Here is a 20,114-nt window from a genome sequence, read left to right as displayed (position 1 = left end):
TCTTTTATAGCCTAGTTTGTACACTCAAGGTGTCTTCGGGGGAGCTTATATGTGCTCAGGTGTAGCTTGTAGAGACCCATTACATTTAAAATTTTGTCAAACAGATCACGTGTTTAATGCTATTTTAATATCTGGTAATTCCAGCAAATTTTTAAAAATAGAAATGTTTTTGTTCTTGTAGGAAAAGTTGAATCTCAGCTGTATCCACAGCCCTGTTGTTAATGAACTCATGAGAGGAATTCGTTCACAAATGGATGGATTAATCCCTGGGGTAGAACCACGTGAAATGGCAGCTATGTGTCTTGGATTGGCTCACAGGTAAGAATGACTAGATATTACAGGTTTGTTTGTTTGTTTGTTTGTTTAGATTTATTCTATTGGAAAGATAGATATACAGAGAGGAGGAGAGACAGGAAGATCTTTCATCTGATGATTCATTCCCTAAAGGACTGCAACAGCAGGTGCTGTGCCTATCCGAAGCCAGGAGCCAGGAACCTCTTCAGGTCTCCCACACAAGTGCAGGGTCACAAGTCTGGGCCATCCTTGACTGCTTTCCCAGGCCACAAGCCGAGCTGGATGGGAAGTAGAGCTGCCTGGATTAGTAGAACCGGCACCCATATGGGATCCCTGTGAGTTTAAGGCAAGTACTTTAATTGCTAGGCCACCATGACGGGCCTGAAATTAAAGTTTTTTTAATCCAAAAATGTGTTAGGCACTGAACTAAAGATACCTGTAAGTGTTAAATCTGCACCAGCCTTATTAAATAGCTGATGGTCAAGATCTGTGTAGCTAGTGGGGATCCGCACATGGACCTACATTCTGATAAGCTCTGTGTAGAATTCCCAAAACTGTCCCTCCTAAGTTTGAATTTCCCTTGGAACAGGCATTACTACTTTGCTATGAAATGCTCTGTAATGAAAGTGAAGAGCTAAGGGCAGACTGCTTCAAAGCAGTGCAGCCTGGCTCCTGACTGCAGTTTCCTGCCAAGCCTGGGAAGCAGTGGTTAAGGCTTCTAGAACTGGGTTTCTGCCGCTCACGTGGAGGTGTTTGTATAGCTCCCAGCGTTTGCCTGATGGGCCATTATGGGCATTGCAGGAGTAAGCTTGGAAATGACAGCTCTTTCTGTCAGTCTGTTCAGTGAATGAATAAATACTACAGTAAACAAAGCTGTATACCTGTAAATGTAAAGATACACAAACTCATGAAAGGAACTGAAGTTGCTGAGATGCAGAGGTAAGAGCAGAATATACAAAGGTCTGGAGGAACATGGTAGTAGGCATTACAAGTAGGAAAACTGTCAAAATCCAGAGCTGTGATTGATTGGTTCAATCACTGCAGTCATGTTTCCTTCGCAACATTTGATAATGACCCCAAATGGAGGTAGAGTTGATCAGCCAATAACATCTGTGGGGCAAGGTCAATGATATTTGTGAACATGGGCAGCTCCTACAACTATCCCAGAAGTACTCACAATACTGTTTCTGGATGTTAGAGTGTGACAGTTAGGTGACATAAAGCATCAATGTGCAGGAAAAAAAATCATTAGCTAGTATGGCTGTTGCTAAATTAGGTAGTAGTATTAACTTGTTTTTCATTCATACACAAACTAAACGTTGCAGAAATACAGGCTAGTGGCTGGCACCATGGCTCAACAGGCATCATGTGCCAATATCCCATGTGCATAACAGTTCATGTCCTGGCTGCTCCACTTCCCATCCAGCTCCCTACTTACTTCATTGGAAAGCAGTGGAAGATGTTCCAGTTACTTAGGACCCTATACCCTTGTGGGAGAGCTGGAAGAAGCTCCTTATTCCCAATTTTGGCCGTTTGGGGAGTGAACCAGTAGGATGTTTTTTCCCTCTTTTGTCTTTTCTTCTCCCTGTAAATCTTTTTTTTTTTTTTTAAGAGTTATTTTTTATTTTTATTGGAAAGGCTGATATACAGAGAGGAGAGACAGAGAGGAAGATCTTCCATCCGATGATTCACTCCCCAAGTGAGCACAACGGGCCGATGCTATGCCGGTCCGAAGCCAGGAGCCTCTTCCAGGTCTCCCACACGGGTGCAGGGTCCCAAAGCTTTGGGCCTCCTCTACTGCTTTCCCAGGCCACAGGCAGGGAGCTGGAAGGGAGGCGGGGCTGTCGGGATAGAACCGGCGCCCATATGGCATCCCGGGTGTGCAAGGCAAGGACCTTAACCACTGCGCCACCGCGCCGGGTCCCCTGTAAATCTTTTGAATAAAAATAAATAAGGGGCCCGGCGCGGTGGCGCAAGTGGTTAAAGGTCCTCGCCTTGCACGCCCGGGATCCCATATGGGCGCCGGTTCTAATCCCGGCAGCCCCGCTTCCCGTCCAGCTCCCTGCCTGTGGCCCGGGAAGGCAGTCGAGGACGGCCCAAGGCTTTGGGAACCTGCACCCGCGTGGGAGACCCGGAAGAGGCTCCTGGCTTCGGATCGGCATAGTATCGGCCCGTTGCGCTCACTTGGGGAGTGAATCATCGGACGGAAGATCTTCCTCTCTGTCTCTCCTCTCTGTATATCCGCCTTTCCAATGAAAAACAATAAAAATAAATCTTTAAAAAAAAATAAATAAGTATTTATTTATTTTTAAAGAAATGATCTAGCAGGATGTATATTTCAGAATTTTGGTAATGTACTTCTTACTTAGTGAATCTTTCTAATTAGAAAACTAACACAATGTAATTTGAAAAGCATCCAGAGACCAGTGTGCTTCATTCTCCCAAATGCTTACCGCAACCTGACTAGACTAGCCTGAGACCAAGAGCCCAAAACTCAATCCATGCCTCCCACTTGGGTGTCAGGAAGACAAATACTCGAGCCATCGCCTGTGGACTGCCAGACTGTAGCAAGTAGCTGTAATAAGTGTCAGAGCTAGCTTAAAAAAAAAAAAGACACTTTTTTATAGATGAATATTTATTATTAAATTGTGAAAGCAAAAGCTCATTCACATTTTTCCACTCAACAATGGGAGACCGAATACAGATTGTATTTGCAAAGATTTTAAGAACACATAGCAAAAAAAAAAAAAAACAAAAAAACGTGATTCTGGTACACAGTGGTACTCTCAAGGAAATTCCATAATAGTTGCTGAAAAATGCAGTTTTTAAAAGGTGTTAATTTGGGGCCCGGTGGCATGGCCTAGCAGTTTAAGTCCTCGCCTTGACGCGCCAGAATCCCATATGGGCGCGGGTTCTGATCCCTGCGGCCCCACTTCCCATCCAGCTCCCTGCTTGTGGCCTGGGAAAGCAGTCAAGGATGGCCCAAAGCTTTGGGACCCTGCACCCGCATGGGAGACCTGGAAGTGGCTCCTGGCTCCTGGCTTCAGATCGGCATAGCATCGGCCATTGCACTCACTTTAGGAGTGAATCATCGGATGGAAGATCTTCCTCTCTGTCTCTCCTCCTCTCTGTATATCTGACTTTCCAATAAATAAATAAACCTTTAAAAAAATGTTTTTTTAGAAGTGTTAATTTAAGTGCTTTTTCTTAATACTGCCTTAATGACTTGCTATTTTCTGTTTACAGCCTGTCTCGGTATAGGTTGAAATTTAGTGCTGATAAAGTGGACACAATGATTGTTCAGGCTATTTGTAAGTATGGTATATGAAAAATCTAATATGCTTATCTTTGTGAAATTATCTTATTATTGAAGCTATCTTTTTTTTTTTAATTGAAACTGTTTAAGATAATGCTAAGAAAGATCAGGGCTGGGTGTGATGGCTCATTGGCTAATCCTCACCTTGAAAGCACTGGGATCCTGTATGAATTCCTGTTAATGTCCCAGCTGCTCCATTTCCCTTCTATCTCCCTTCTTGTAACCTGAAAAAGCAGGAGAGGATGAACCAAGACCTCCTGACTCCTGGGCTTTGGATTAGCCCACTTCTGGCCAATGAAGCCACTGGGGAGTGAACCAGTGAGTGGAAGATCTTTCTACCTCTCCATATATTTGGGTTGTCTTTGCAATAAAAATAAATCTTCAAAAAAATTAGCTAGAATATGAAATGAATGGAAGCAAATTGGAGAAACACTACAGCTACGTAGAGTAAACTAGCCATAATTTGACTAGAGATAATGTGAATCACACTAACATATAGGCCACTTTTTTTCTACAAAAAAAGTATATTGTTATGTATTCACTTTTTGCTGCTTGGCTCTGTAGAGGGTTATTATCCCACCCAGTGATTTTTTAGGAACATTTTTGTCCTTAGTTTCCCAATTGTAAAAGTTGTGTGCTAGCAAATCTCTCCTCTAAATATGTTCCCATAAGAGTGTTTCTTTGAATTTTATTTTTTTAAAAGGCAGAGAGATTGGGAGAGAGATCTTCTGTGTGCTGATTTATCCCTAAATGGACACAATGGGCTATACTGGGCATGCTGAAATCTGGAGCCCAGAACTCATTCTGATTGACATGAACCCAAATACTGAGCCATCCAACTGGATGAGAAGCAAAGGAGCCACAAGGCCCTCCCCTTCTCTCCGGAAGAGCTGAGTCGGGCATTCTGAGTAACTATGCCTGTGTTCATAGCAGTAGCGTTTATAGCAGCCAGGTGATCAGGCAAAACCAAAGACTTGGCTCTGGGATTTCCTCCTTCTATGACCTCAATGCCCGCCTGCCCTGATTTGCCCTATATTGTTACAGTAGTATTGTCACTTAATACCTGTTGTTTTAATCTACAGCGTTGTTGGATGACCTGGATAAAGAACTAAATAACTATATTATGCGATGTAGAGAATGGTATGGCTGGCATTTCCCTGAATTAGGAAAAATTATTTCGGATAATTTGACATACTGCAAGTGTTTACAGAAAGTTGGTGAGTTATTTGTGTATTTTCTTAAGGCACTGAAATGAACTGAATTTGATTGAATCCTAAAAAATGAATTAAAGTAGATTTTTCATGAAATTCCCTGGGTCTTTTACAAGTTCTTTGTGTTTTGGGAGATGTGAGCATTTAATGACTTAGACTTCAGAAACAGTGCTTCTGACTTGGCTTTTGGTAGGTTATGCGACAGAGGTTCACTGATTTGGGAATTTTTGTTGGTCTTGAATGTCAGCTGAGGAGTGTTAGTCACTAAGAGAGGGAGCTGTGGACGTGAGCAAATCCTGAGCATTACCAGCCCCACTTTCAGTCCAAAATTCTCTTTTTCAGTTTTGTTAGTCTTATGCTGTCCTTTCTCAAGTTCTTATTGGGTATTATGTCGTAATTTTTAGTTATTTTTTCCAGTGAAGATGGAAGATTTTTGTCTCTAAAGGAAAGCCTTTACCTAAGTACAATACCAGGGCAAACTTGTTCACTTTTTGTTTTGTTTAGGCATCCTTTTCATTGGCTTATCTCTACTTTTTCTTTTGAATATTGTGGCGGATTTTATATAATTTGTTGAAGAGTGATTCTCCTTCATCCTCTGCAAACACTATAGGCGATAGGAAGAACTATGCTTCTGCTACACTTTCTGAACTGCTCCCAGAAGAAGTTGAAGCTGAAGTGAAAGCAGCTGCAGAAATATCTATGGGCACAGAAGTTTCAGAAGAAGATATTTGCAACATTCTGCATCTTTGCACCCAGGTCAGTTAGCCCTGTAGAAAATCTAGTAGTGATACCAGCTCTGTAATACTAATTTTCTGATGGCAATGATGATTCTCCCACTTGGGTTCACCTGACAATCTAAATATGAGGGTGTTCAGTCACTACCTCATCTGATGCCATCTTAGTTTCAAGGACACAAAGGCAAGGAGAGATAAAGTAACAATTTGTGTAAGCATCAGCTATTAATCAAGAATCCATTGGCATTCAAGGAAATAAGGCTTATTTTTTTGGTATAGCCTGTACTATACACAAAAATCCTAAAAATAATGACTCAGTGTCTAACCTTTGGAGTTTTGAAACATAAGAGCAATATTGAAGAAATTATTGAAGAGTGGAATCAAGAATAAATCTACCCAGTGTTGAGCAGCTGGTCTTTGATAAGTCAGGACTCTCCTAATATTGAAGCTGTGTGAATCTGGTATTTTTTCCCTTATTTGTGACTTCTTTATTCTCTGTACTAGGTGATTGAAATCTCTGAATATAGAACCCAGCTCTATGAATATCTGCAGAATCGCATGATGGCCATTGCACCCAATGTCACAGTCATGGTCGGGGAATTAGTTGGAGCACGGCTTATTGCTCATGCAGGTGACGCTTTTCATGTGATTTATAAATATAAGTGTTTGGGTTTTTCTTATGGCTTTTTATTTTAAATCTTTAGTTATTAACAATAGTTTAGTTGATAAAAATAGGTAAGTTGCATATGGGTGTGGGCTAAGGACCAAGTGTTCAATGATGATATTTGTTTGTTTGCCTGATTTCCTTTTGGATAATGAAGGCATCTTTAGTCACTACCTCTTCTGAGACACTTACGGTCCATCGTTAGAAGCTTGTTACAGTTAATTGGAATAGATTCAATGTATAGTTAAATTTTCTGATTCTGATGAAGGTATTACAATGCATTCATCTGGGTATTTAAGACTAGTGTGGCTTTATTAACTGTATTATTTTATAAAATTTTCAGTTAGCTGTCCTGGGTTGTAGGTCTAGAATAGTCTAGGATTCCTGTACTAGCATAGTGTATTGCATGAAGTTGCCACCTGTGTTGCCATCGTCCCATGTGGGTGTTGACTCCTGTCTTGGTTGCTCTGCTTCCATTGAGCTCCCTGCTATTTGCCTGGGAAAGCAGCAAAAGACCACCCAAGTATTTGGACCCATGTCATCCATGTGGGAGAACTGGAAGAAGCTCCTGGCTTCAGCCTGGCACGCAGCTTTGGCTGTTTTAGCCATTTGGGGAGTGTACCAGCAAATAGAAGATCTTTTTCTCTTCTGCCGTTCACATAGCTAAAATGAATCTTAAAATTTCATCTGGTATTAATTACACTGTCTTTTCTACATCTCAGGTGCAGCAAATCTTGTAGCACTATCAAATACACAGATTGACAGAAGTCTGAGTTTGTTGCACTTAATAACACATCAGTAGGGTTTGAGTCCATAGCATTGATGGTGCATGTTTTCTGACAGAGAATGTTCTGTGTAACAACCCAAACAAGCAGTCTCTTGCTGATTAGTATGCTGATAGGTGCAGCTCTTCATAATTTGTATCTGAAACAATTGGAAGTTTGGATACTTAATTAGGTTCTACTGAAGTATCCTTAAAAATCTGATTATTTGTATTTATACTTTTTTTGTATCTATGGCAATTAAATATTTTAAGTCCCAAATCTTAGTAAGTGCTTGGATTTTTTTTTTACGTGTGTGTGTGTGTTTCTGTGCTCATGGAATGTTGAAATGTAAATGCCATCCTTTGGGCAAATCACATCATCACACGGATATTAAGCTCTGGCTTGTATTAATGAAGGAATAACAAATGAAACAAGGATTATCTGGGACTTCTGTACTACAGAATTCTGAATTGTAGGTAATATTTACTTATATGGCAGCTGTAAAAATGATACTGAAACATGGCCTGAGGCTTACCCATGGAGCTTTGAAATGTTTGCAAATGTGTTTTTTCTACCTGCTTCCTTCTTTTGGTAGGTTCTCTTTTGAATTTGGCTAAGCATGCAGCTTCTACAGTTCAGATTCTTGGAGCAGAAAAGGCACTCTTCCGGGCCCTCAAATCTCGACGGGACACCCCAAAGTATGGTCTCATTTACCATGCTTCACTTGTGGGCCAGACAAGTCCTAAACACAAAGGGAAGGTGAGATGCAGATTTATTTGGAAAGGCATGAACGTTAGAGGGAACTGGATCAGAAGTGAATATCAGGCCTGGCACAATAACCTAGTGGCTAAATCCTCACCTTGCAACCGCCAGGATCCCATATGGACACTGGTTCTTGTCTCAGCGGCTCCACTTCCCTGATTTTAACCTGAAAAAATAGTCGAGGATGGCCCCAAGGCCTTAGGATCCTGTACCTGTGTGGAAGACCCAGAGAGGGCTCCTGGTTCCTGGCTCCTGGCTCCTGGCTCCTGGCTCCTGGCTCCTGGCTCTGGCTTTGGATCAGCTCAGCTCTGGCCATTGCAGCTCCTTGGGGAGTGACCCAGTGGACAGATGCCTCTGTCTCTTTCTCTCTGTGACTTCCCCATAAAAATAAATCGTAACAAGTGGAACAGTCAGGACGTGAACTTGGCACGCATGTGGAATGCTGGCATTACGGACAGAAGCCTAGTTTGCTGTGGTGCTGGCCCCGTTTTTCCTGTTCTTCACTGTGTAACATTATTTTTGTGTACTGTCAAAAGAAATTGTTGTAGGTCCTGTTAAAACTAATTTAGGATCCCTGCTGTGACATACCAGTAGTATTCACTGTGGCAAGTTCTAACTGCATTCATGAGTGAAACAATCTGACATTCACTCACTGAATCCTTTTTATTTTTCACTTAAATATTAATTTCAAATATTTCTTTGAAAGAGTCAGAGGAGTGATAGAGGAGATGAAGAGGTCTCCCATCAACAGATTAGCTTCCCAGTGTAGGTTCAATGGCCAGAAGTGGACAGGTCCAAAGCTAGGAGCTTGTGTCGGCCTCCCACATGAGTGCAGTCGCCTACGAACCTGGGTTGTCTTCCATTGCTTTCCCAGTCTGGGAGCTGGATGGAAAATGGAGTATCCAAGACCCCAGGCAGTGGCTTTTCCCATTAAGTCTTAGCACTAGCCCACGTTGAATCCTTTGATAAATCTTTATGTACAATGAATAATTCAACAGAATTTTCTAAAATAAAAGTTCTGTAAAAAAATGTTTATTATTTATCTGGCAATGTGGCTCAGTGGGCTAAGCCACTGATTACCATGAACAGGATATCATATCAGATTACCTGTTCTAGTTTGGTTGCTCTGTTTAGAGAAATCAATGGATGGTTCTAAGTAATTGGGCTCCTGCCACTCACTTGGGAGATATCTGCATATGTGTGTCTTTCTTTTCAATAAAGTTGATGAAAAAGAATTTTCTTCAAAAGGTCCATAAAAATTTTTAAGACTTTGCGAGAGGATAGATTTGCTTTAGAATAACTCTAGGATGTATTACTAGTGTCATTGAATAGAAACTAATGGAAGGCACTGGAATATTATGAGCTGCTTTCACATATGAGCTATTGTAAGTTCTTTCTTATTCACTGAACCATTGAGAGTGAAAAGTAACTGTTTAGCCATTACTTGCAACCTGAAAGTCAAATGGTAGGTGACCTGAATTGTGCAACTCATAGAAATCCTGGGAAAAGTGATGATTTTCTGCTCCCCCCCCCCGATATAAATTATTTCTCATCACTTTTGAATATTCTTTGATTTCTTCAAACTTTGTGTTTCCTATCAGATTTCCCGAATGCTGGCAGCCAAAACTGTTTTGGCTATTCGTTATGATGCTTTTGGTGAGGACTCCAGTTCTGCGATGGGAGTTGAGAATAGAGCCAAATTAGAGGCCAGGTTGAGGACCTTGGAAGATAGAGGGGTAAGACCCATATCCTGCCCATTGCGAATGTTACCTGTCGAAAGTTAGGGGATTGGTGGTAGTTTAACTTCCTTCATCTGCTAAAAAGTAATGTATGATCATGCACTGTAGTATGCTCAGTAAAATTTTGTGTGCCTGTTCAATTTCTCTTATCAAGAATTCATGTATTATTAAACAGTGCTCATATCATCAAGATATGGCATCAGAGGAACAAGAATTGTTACTTCTTGCTGGCCCACTGATTTACTACACAATGTATTATAAAACGATTATGGCTTAGAATTTTATTGGTATTTTCCCGCTCTCTTTTTAGATAAGAAAAATAAGTGGAACAGGGAAGGCATTAGCAAAAGCAGAAAAATATGAACACAAAAGGTGAGTAAATTTAGGGAAGGCTGAATTAATAGTTTCTATGTGAAATTTTAGTTTTTAATCTTCTCTAAATTATCAAATGAAATATTTACAAGCTTTGAGGAGTATGCATTTCTAGAGTGGCTGAATTGAACTGTGTATTGTCATTTTATATGTCCTAATTTTTTTTCCCTTACCATGTAATTTTCCATACACATTTTGAGTTTTAAATTGCACACACATACTAGTTTGAAGAAATTGTTGGTAAATATCTTTCTTTAAAAAATTTTTTTTATTTGGAAATTGGGGAGGGAGAGGGAGAAAAAGAATTTTCCCTCTTCTGGTTTCCTCCCAAATGGCTCTAACTGTCTAGGTCAGGCCTAAGCTCCTGAACCATTTTCCTCCAGCTTTCCTGGTGCCAGGACCTGGATCAGAAGTGGAGCATCTGTCATTCATACTGGCACTCTGATAAAGGATGCTGGTGTTTGCTACTCCATGATACACCTCCCAGAAGTGAATATTTTTCTTTTCATGTTCCCCCTACAGCATGAAGTTTGTTCAGTTAATCTACAGTGAAATCCTTTTTTTAAAAAAAGACTTAAAAGACTGAAGACAAATGTAAAAATGTCTCACAAGTATGAAGTAGTTAGATGTGTCTATCAAATTAACAGAAGGTTTATGGGTAAAGGGTTCTGGTTATTAGTTGGAAGCATTGTTCAGTATTGGTGAAATTGTGATTAGTGTGGTAAAGCTCAATTTGTCCGTTTTATTTAAATGTGTTTTTGTGGATGGTAAAATACGTATCGCCAAGAAATGCTTTCGTATGTTCTGCAAAATTAATGTAACTGTTACATGGGCATCAGCATTTTCTTTGTATCTGTTTTTCCCTTCCAGGTTTGCTATAACCACCCTATATTGTTAAGGTCTCTAATTCACAGTCAACATTGGAAAACTGTGAATCTTTGTTTTAAAAATCATTAATGCTTTTAACCCCTAAAATTATATAATTCATCTACTGGCACACATATGAAAATAAAATGATCTGCAGCACTTCCCTTCCCCCCAAATTTTATTTGAAAGGCAGAGAAAGATCTCTTGTCTTCTTTCTCATTCCTTCTCCAAATGACTGCAACAGCCAGAACTGTGCCAGGTAAAAGCCTGGAACTCAGTTGAAGTATCCAATGTGGATGGTAGGGACCTGTGTAGATGCACCATCCATTGCCTGCTGCTTTCCCATTGCAACTTTAGCATGATGCTGGTTCAGAAACAGTGTGGCAGGGACTCTGGTGTGGGACACGGGCATCCCAAGTGGCAACATAACCATGGTGCCATTTGCTAAGCTACCTATGTTGTTTTAGTTTCCTGTGCCATTATGCTTGTCACTGTTAGTACTTCAAAGGACTAATTTTGAAAATCAGTTTGCATTTTCGACACTGAATATTTCAATATTTTCATTCTGCTACATTAGAACTGAAGGAAATACTGGGTTTTAGGGAAAAGATATCCATGCCTATTAGGATCTTGTGAAAAGGGCTGAATGTATTAAACTGACTTAAATTTTTGTTATGTTCTTTCATTTCATTACCTAATGTTTTTAAAAGTTGTATTGATTTAGTTTCCTTTGGGTTAGTCAGTTATTAAGAGGTTTCTCCATTCATTTTCCCTATTTGCTGATTGTCTTCCTGTACAATAGTAACTACATTGATTACTAAATCAAAATTCACTTAGCTCACCACTTCTTGAAAGTGATTGACCTACTTGAAAAATATCAATGCTTTTATCTTTTGGAAACTATTAGTCTTCATAAACTACCCCAAAGCTACTAAAATGAAACAGCATTGTGTGCTTATGTAAGTATTATCTACTGACATTTTCATTACATCTCTTGAGAATTTTTTCAGTTGCAGGTGTTTGTAGAGATTCTCTAAAGCTCTTTGACTCTTTCAGTGAAGTGAAGACTTACGATCCTTCTGGTGACTCCACACTTCCAACCTGCTCTAAAAAACGCAAAATAGAACAAGTGGATGACGAGGGTGAAGTTACTGAAAAGAAAGCGAAAAAGGCCAAGATTAAAATTAAAGGTGAGTTTGAATGTTTTGGTGTCTCTTGAATTACATACTTGTAACCACTCTGATCTCTTAAAGAATTACAGATTTTGTAAGCCTTAAAGAAATAGTTGTTTTGCTTGGCTGGGAAGTGTTAGGATATTACTAAGCATATCCGACTTCAGAAAGAATCTGACAAATATTCTTGAACATGTGGCTTTGGGTATTAATACTAAGTGTACCAAAACTCAGTTTTTACTGTAAAGGTTATAATATTGGGAATGAAAGTAGGAACAATAAGCATGTCCTTATAAAATGCTTGCTGGCAACTTGATAATTTACTCAATGTGAGTTAAGAATATAATAATTTTCTTTATTGTTTCTCTTATGAACTAAAGAGTGGCATACTCAGTAGCCTGGCTTGTTAATGATAGTGGAAAGGTGCCCACCAATGAGGGAGGGGCTCTGTTGAAATTAGGGTACACTTGTGTTTTTAGCATATTCACATTACTCTAGCAGGAGTAGCACATTAAAGCAACGAGTGAGTGATTAACTTGGTTTCTAAGTAACTTATTGGTCAAAAGTGGTCATTTTACTTCTGTACTTCTACTTCTACTGAAAGCAATCAGATCCCTAAATTCTTTAGTGACATTTGAAACACCAACTTCCAGATTGATGTCAATTCTATATGCAATGGGCTTTTCAAAGTTAACATGCCTATGTGCTTGTCATTCCTAATCTGTCATTCCAAAATTTTCCCTGTCTCAGAAATAGCAGCTCCAGACGTTCTTGAATTTATTTCTTGCTCATTTTACCCTAGTCATACTGGTCTTGCTGGTCAAGCCTTAAATTTGCCTACCGCCTCAACAGACTCCCAGAAATTGGGATTCTACTGTTTATTCTCTACCTGAAGAATAAGTGCATATTTCAATTAATGTCCTCACTTTGCTTGAGTGCCCATATGTACTGCTGTTCCCCAACTGTTCCCTTTCCAGCTTTATTTTTATCCTTAGCATTGTTACTTACCATCATTGAATAGGCCTCTAAAATCAATACAGTTTGTAAAGGGAGTAACAGCTTATTGTAACAGATGTATTGTAGTTGACGATAGAAAGTAGAGGGATTATGGCAGTCCTCAAAAGACTTTTCCAGCTATAAAATGAACATAATCCATTGGATAGTTGACCAGATTAGCAGAAAAAGATTTAGGGTTTGGGGAGTGATGTATGATGTTGATTGATTGTTACGTTTTTACACTGACCCTGTTCAGTTGAAGAAGAGGAAGAAGATAAAGTGGAAGAGGTAGAAGAGGAAACTCCTGTGAAGAAGAAGAAGAAAAAGGATAAAAAGAAACACATTAAGGAAGAGCCGCTCTCTGAGGAAGAGCCGTGTACCAGCACAGCAATTCCAGTATGTACTCACGGGTGGGGGCAGGTTCTACTACCACCCCTTTCTTTTTCTTAAGATCATTTTTATTTGAAAGGTAGATTTTTACAGAGGGAGATACTTTCCATCCAATGGGTCACTCCGCACATGGTCACAAAAGCCAAAGCCTGGAGCCCCTTCTGGATCTCCCACACAGGTGCAGGGAGCTAGATGGGAAGCATAGCAGTCAGAACACGAACTGGCACCCAAATGGGATACAGTGTCACAAGTGGACGCTTAGTTGGCTGCACTGTTATACTGGCCCTGGACTCTCCTTATTTTAATCTTTTCCTCTCAGGAATCAATAGGCATTTAATATTTTTATGATTTCATTACAATAATTGGTTTTGAGAGAGGTAAAGAATATGTCTATATTTCAAGATTGCCCCAGTTTGTTTTCAAGAGAATAAGTTTTGTACTTTATAAGAAAAAAAGTTAATACTCGGCTATCCGCTTGCAGCTTTTTCAGAATATTTTTGTTGTTTGCTTTCAGAGCCCAGAGAAAAAGAAGAAAAAGAAAAAAAAGAAAGATGATGACCAATAGATGGAAACTGTCATTCTCTCACCTGGATACATCACGCTTCCATTAGGAATGTGCCAGAGATGCCATCTGCTATGTTGGGGAGGTTGAGTAAAACAAAGCAAATCATTCATCTATAGCTTTTTAACCCAATCTGTGTCTTGTCATGCATTTGTTAAACTTATTATATTATTTCCTAGAGTCTTTGGTAAACAAATAAAAATATTTTCTTTGTATTTTGAAGCATTTCTGTGATCTCTTTCCATGTTGGATCCAGAGTCTTTGGACTTACTTGGCACCTCGTGATTGCATTGAACATTGTAGAAAAATTGAACATTCAGAATTATTGGGAGTTAGATTGAAAGTTGAACTTTCAGAACTTGGACCAATTTCAAAATCTCACTGCTGAGTTTCTCTTACCTTCTCTCAGTATTTTTCCCTCTTATCTTTCTGCCTTTGTACTTAAAAATAAAGATTTGTTTCTTGTTCAAATTTTGGAGTTAGGTGAGCAGAACTTTTTGCTATTTTCACAACACAAGAAAATGTGCTTATCAGTTTGTAATTTAAAAGGTGCAGCTAGATAATTCTTGATTCTATATGTGATTTAATTTTTAAAGTAGCCTTAAAATGCTGTGCAAAATTATCTTGAGCAATAGGTAATAAAGGGAAACAAGATGAAACAAAATACAGTATCAGTGAAATTAGGTGTAAACCAGACTTAGAGTATCAGAGATAATTTTGTAATTCTGTCTCTGATAGTGTTTAATAAGAAAGCAGTAATGAGATCCTACGTAGTCCTTACAGCCATGTGTTTCATAGATGAGCTAATGTTGTGCCTATCTTTGTACTATCAGCATCAGGAACCCACGTCAGTACTGGGATTATGGACTGGAGTGACAGCAGTTTTGAACTCTGTCAGCTTTTCATGTGCATACAACCAGCAGCCCTACTTCAGCTTTCTTTTCTGTAATCACAGTTACTGGTTAGTTTTACAGGGTTTTGCAGAAAATGAGATGACAGAAATGATTACAGATGTGAATAGATTTTATTTCTTGGTGATTATTTTGAAGTAATGGTTGATAAAATGTAGCCATGCCTGGGCAAAAAGCTGTGAGAGAGCATTGTCATTTTATGTTACCCAATAGATGGGGATGGGGCAGTGGCAAAGAAAACCATTATGTTTTAACAACATTAGTGGAGAATGACCCACACACCTGAAAACACTAACTAGTAAAGTGCCCATTATGAATAGCCTTCTATGGATTTGATGAGAATGAAGTAAAATCTCACTGCTGTAAGTTACAGAGAGATCTTCAGTCAGCTGTTTACTCACTCAAATGGCCATTATGGTTGCAATTGGGCCATGCCAAACAAGGGAGTCTGGACCTCAGCTCGGGTTCTCATGTGGTTGGCAGGGGCCAAAATACTCAGGCCATCTTCCTGTGCTTTCCTAAGTGTGATAATAATGAGCTGGCTCAAAAGTGGAACATCTAGGACTTGAACCATTGGTGTCACCTGCCTTCATTAAAAGGGCAAAAATTGTAGCTGTGTAAATACTGAATGAAAAATATGTTCCAGGTTTTTTTGGTGCTAATAATGTACTGGTTTTAAAGAAGTGCTTTGTGATTTCGGTTTGAAATGCTTAGCTCAAGTTCGTTGTCTATTTGTAGTTTTCATTGGTAGATTCCCTTACAAGGCTTTGGCTAAGCTTTCACTCTTCCCACCTCAGCATTACTTGCAGTTCTCTGTCTCAGAACTTTTGTAGAAGACTGGCCTTGACGAATTCTCTTCAGTACAAGTGTTGCTTCCGTAAGGCCATTGTTGAAAACTCGGCTCTGCAGGCACACTTCGTGTGACATCATGGGTTATGCTGCTGCTTAGGTCCTACATGGGCACTGGGCCGTTCCAGGTAGTCCCCTCCCTGTCCAGCTCCCTGCTGGTTCTCATGGAAAAGCAGCAGAAGGTGGCCTAAGTGCTTCGGCGCTTCCACCCATGTGGAAAACCCCAGTGAAGCTCGACACTACCCTGACCCTTGAGGCTTGGGGTGGAGAGTGAACCAGTGTATGGAAGATCTTTGTCCATCCCCCCTCTACCTGTAACACTGCCTTTCAAATAAATAGACACAGCTCTGGCCCGTCCGTTATTCCAGCTGTGTAATACTCAGAAGAACCGCCCACTGAGCCAGATGTAACTGACGCACACAGGAACTCTTCTGGGACTCCTGATAAAATATAATTGTGACTCAGGTCTGGGCTCGATGCTGAGGCAGTGCTGGATGAAGCCCTGTGCTTAGGGTGACACACGGTAGTCAGAGAAAATAGCTTAATTGATATGATATGGACCAATTCTTTTTTATTATTTCCATCCCCAAGTAGAGGCCTTCTGTTCCCTTCTTACCCATCACTAATGTCTCTGGCATGGAATAGGGTGCTAACACCTTAACACCCCTAGGTTTCTGTGTTCCTTAGACAAATGAAAAAAATGCCACTTTAATTGCCTGCTCTTTGAGAATATTGCCAATTCTGAAGGTCATTTCTGCATTTAACCTCTAGGTTTTAGACTCATAATTCCGTTTTTAATCTGCTTTGTCTTTTGGACACAATTCAGCACTTGTTTGACTTTTTAATTCCGAAAAGTTTTGAGTCTGCTTTGTTGTTCAAAATGACAAACTTTGAGTATTTTAGAATTTTGCTTTTCTTTTTAACCTTTATTTATTTGAAAGTCCGAGCTGAATCTTTTTCTGCTGATTCACTCTCCAAATTACCTAAGAGGCAGGACCTAGACCAAGCCAGACCAGAGCCAGAGCTTCAACAACCTGAGCCATCTTATTCAGTTTTCCCAGGCTGTTCGCAGGGAGCTGGATTAAAAATAGAGCAGCCAGTTTCTGATCTAGCTTCACGCAAATGGCCTGGAAAGTGGCAGAAGATGGCACAACTGTTTGGGCCCCACTACTCTCCTGGGAGAGCTGAGTGAAGCAGTTGGCCTCAGTCTGGCCACTGGTTGTAGTCACCTGGGCGGTGAACCTGCAGCCAGTTTCTGCTTTGATAGGTGATGGCAGCAGGCAAGGGTTTGCATTTTTATTAGTTCCCAGCTAATGGTGGTTGAGGAGACGGCACCTTGAGCATTGTGCTGTTTCCTTTCTTTCTGGCTCAGCTGCGAGAACCTTCTTTGGTGGGAGTGTCCCACACCAGCACCTGGCCTCTGCCACACTGATTTGCTGTAGGTGTTGAGGGGTCTTTAGGGCCACACAGTCAGCTGTGGCCGTTCTCCAACAGCAAAATGTACGTATTTACAGAGACAGACTTAACTGCCAGTTCTTTTCTGATTCTTGTTTTGTATTAAAAGGAATTTTGAAAGAGGCACATGTGATACGCAAACCATAATTTATCCTGATTCCAAAACACAAAATATCTTGGGGACAGTTCAAGACATTCCAAGGCTTTGACTTCGGTTCATGGTAGTGGTGGACTTGGACTTTTTGATGATGTGGTTTTGTAGAAGATACTTGCCTTTGGGAAAAAAAGTAGCCTGGTGGCTATTTTCGGAAGTGCTTTAGCAAAATCTGTAACTAGAACATAGAGGGCAAAATGTTAACAATTGTTAGAACATGTAACAGTTGGGGATGTGGATGTCCATTTTGCCAGTCACCCATTTTTCTTTTCCTAGATATTTGAAACTATAGTAAAAGGTTTCCTTTTTTCTTTTCCTTTCTTTTTAAGCCAAAACTTAGCTTTATATTTTGCTTAGTTCTGAGTTCTTTCCATCAAACATTCTTGATCAGCAGCTAGTGGGGATACCCATTTGGGACAGGCAAGTAGGCACAGCCTATATGGGATCAGCCCAAAGGCACCCGGCAAAGCAGGTCATTTCCCCGCTTGCTGGATCATGCCCTTGGCAAAATCACCCTGTGCCCTCTCTCAGCCTCAGTTTCTTTATAAAGTGGAAATAATGATGTTTGCCCTATGTGTTCCAGAGAGCCAGCCATTCTCTTCTGAACACTAGATGATGATTCCCAGCCTTCCTGGCAGTTGGATGTGGCCATGGGACTGAGCTGAACTGCTGGCAGGTGGCAGTGATGTACCTCACTTTGAGACTTGTTCCATGAGAATGTCCTGCTGCACCCAGTGCTGTCTCCCCTGCTCACTGTGGGTTCAAGCCAAGAGCCAGGAGCTTTTTCTGGGTCTGCAACATGGGTGCAGAATCCCAAAGCACTGGGCCATCCTCAACTGCTTTCCCAGGCCACCAGCAGGGAGCTGGATGGGAATTTGAAGCAGTTTGGACAAGAACCTGCACCCATATGGGATCCCAGCATATGCAAGGCAAAGGATTTAGCCACTAGGCTATCACGACAGACCCCTCCATCCGGATCATCTACATGGGTTTCAAGGGTGCAAATATTTGTGACATCACAGACACAATAGCAGGAAGATATACCAGAAAAAAGTGGGATGCATTTTCAGACACTCCAACGTGGGATGTCAGCATCCCAAGTGGTTGGCTTAACCCACCCTGTCATGTCCACACCCAGAGGAAATGTTTTTAACAGGTACATTTTTCCAAAGAGGAAGGAAACTATAGCATTGTTTACAATAATAAAGCTAAACAACGACCATGTCCCATAAGTATGGCTCAAGGATCATATGTCCAAAAAATTCAACCATTCAAATACATAAAAATCTCCTGGATAGACTCTATAGTTGGAAAAGTCAATTGCAGAAGAATGTGAAACTATTTGTGTCAAAATTTTGATAGGATATGTATTTTTTCTCCTTGGACCTGTGTGCAGGAAAGCATGCATGGAATAGAAATTTGGGGAGAAGGTGAGCAGGCAGATTTGGTTTGTCATTCCTTTCTCTACTGTTTCCTTTTAAAAAGTATGCCTTATTTTCACATGTACTATTTTCATTTCTTAAAGACAATAAATGAAGTTACAGATGGGACTGCAAATCTAGGATACCGGTGATTTGTTTTGCTGTTGGTTATTTGTTTTTTTTTTTTTGGTGAAGACCATGATGGCTACATACTTTTTGTTAATTTTCTGATTTTTTTGGGCGTGGTGGTGCTGCGAGGAGGTTGTGTTTGCTTTTTTGGTAGTCTCCAGTGTAATCACTAAGGCTTTATAATAAAAAAGCTAGGTGGAAAGTGGAAAGACAGATCTGTCCTCTGGTTCACTCCCCAAGTGGCCGCAGTGGCTGGAGCTGAGCCAGTCTGAAGCCAGGGGTTTCTTCCAGGTCTCACACAGGTGCAGAGTCCCAAGGCTTCGGGCCATCCTCCACTGCTTTCCCAGGCCACAGGGAGGGAGCTGGATGGGAAGTGGAGCAGTCAGACAGACTGGCACCCGTATAGGATTCTGGCTCTTGAGGAGAATTAACCAGTTTTAGCCACTGAGGCCTTAAACAGATTATTTGAGATTAATCAATTTCTTGAATATGGTCCTCTGCAAGCACTAAGTTACTGTTCTTTATACTTCAGGCTAATAGATCAACCAAGATGATAAGATTTCCTCATTTATAGCAGAAAAACTAGAATCACAGAATTATGGTGACAAAATCGTAACGCTTTAATAACAGAAGCAAAGTGCTGTCAATTCTAAAATGCAGCTTTATGCTGATGAACTGATTTTAAGAGTTTTTTTTTAAAGATTTCAAAGTACAAAGTAATATGAATAAATCTACTAGTTACTCTTCATTATTTTAGTTATATTTATTTTGGTTCTCCTGGTCTTCCAGCTTTCCTCAACCTCTCACCAATTCTTGGAATGGGAGTTTCCTCGTCTCCAGTCACAGAGGCTTTCCCACCCTCTGGAATCTAGTGACTGGCTGGCCAAAACATGACTCCAATTGTGTTCTTCTGGAGGAAATCCTTTCTTTCACTGCCAGGAATTCAGGCTCCAAACTGGGGGTGGCAGGAGGCGGAGGTTGGTGCCCTGCCAGATAACTGCCTTTTTCCCTTCGGCCCTCTGTAGGCGACTGGCTGGAGCCCTAGGGCTAACAGCCGCAGGCCAGCGGGGTCCTGGAAGGGAGGGACTGCACGGGTCCTGGGAGGTTGAGGTTAGTTCCTTCTCCATGCCCGGAGGACCTCACCGAACAACTTCAGCCCCACTCTCATGTCTTAGGGGAGCAGACGCATAAATCCTGCTGCTCTCAGGTCTCTGTGTGGTACCCTGTCATGGAACCTTTTCTTTCCTCTAAACCTGAGGCTGCCAAACCGTTTGTGCAGAGGACAGGTAAATATCGTGGGGCTTCACAGACCGATCTGTATGGGACAACTTGGCTCTCACTGTGCTGTGAAA

General features: G+C 40.8%; 1 protein-coding gene and 2 non-coding genes across 5 annotated transcripts in view; all 3 read left to right on the top strand.

The window, feature by feature from the left end:
• Positions 1-14,314, top strand: part of LOC121168106 (nucleolar protein 58) — a 30,804-nt gene extending 16,490 nt beyond the window's left edge. For 2 of the 3 annotated variants that reach the window (XM_040997886.1, XM_040997888.1), the window contains 11 exons: positions 182-318; positions 3,541-3,605; positions 4,693-4,827; positions 5,432-5,577; positions 6,060-6,186; positions 7,579-7,742; positions 9,347-9,481; positions 9,795-9,856; positions 11,780-11,913; positions 13,148-13,287; positions 13,796-14,314. In XM_040997886.1, the coding sequence (XP_040853820.1) occupies positions 182-318; positions 3,541-3,605; positions 4,693-4,827; positions 5,432-5,577; positions 6,060-6,186; positions 7,579-7,742; positions 9,347-9,481; positions 9,795-9,856; positions 11,780-11,913; positions 13,148-13,287; positions 13,796-13,846 (1,296 nt within the window). In that variant the 3' untranslated portion in view covers positions 13,847-14,314. Of the gene's footprint in view, positions 1-181; positions 319-3,540; positions 3,606-4,692; positions 4,828-5,431; positions 5,578-6,059; positions 6,187-7,578; positions 7,743-9,346; positions 9,482-9,794; positions 9,857-11,779; positions 11,932-13,147; positions 13,288-13,795 lie in introns of all 3 variants that reach the window. The other variant, XM_040997887.1, reaches the window with a different exon arrangement.
• On the top strand, positions 5,635-5,720 carry LOC121168124. The gene has a single exon (XR_005885695.1). It is a non-coding gene; the product is annotated as a small nucleolar RNA SNORD11B (small nucleolar RNA).
• Positions 6,324-6,407, top strand: LOC121168123. The gene has a single exon (XR_005885694.1). It is a non-coding gene; the product is annotated as a small nucleolar RNA SNORD11 (small nucleolar RNA).
• Positions 14,315-20,114: the final 5,800 nt, after the last annotated feature.

This window comes from Ochotona curzoniae, unplaced genomic scaffold (genome assembly GCF_017591425.1).
Source record: "Ochotona curzoniae isolate NIBS_2020 unplaced genomic scaffold, NIBS_Ocur_1.0 patch58, whole genome shotgun sequence".
In the NCBI taxonomy this organism is placed as follows: Eukaryota; Metazoa; Chordata; class Mammalia; order Lagomorpha; family Ochotonidae; genus Ochotona; species Ochotona curzoniae.
Note: the sequence above shows the minus strand (reverse complement) of the source record. Positions and strands in the feature narration are given on the sequence as shown.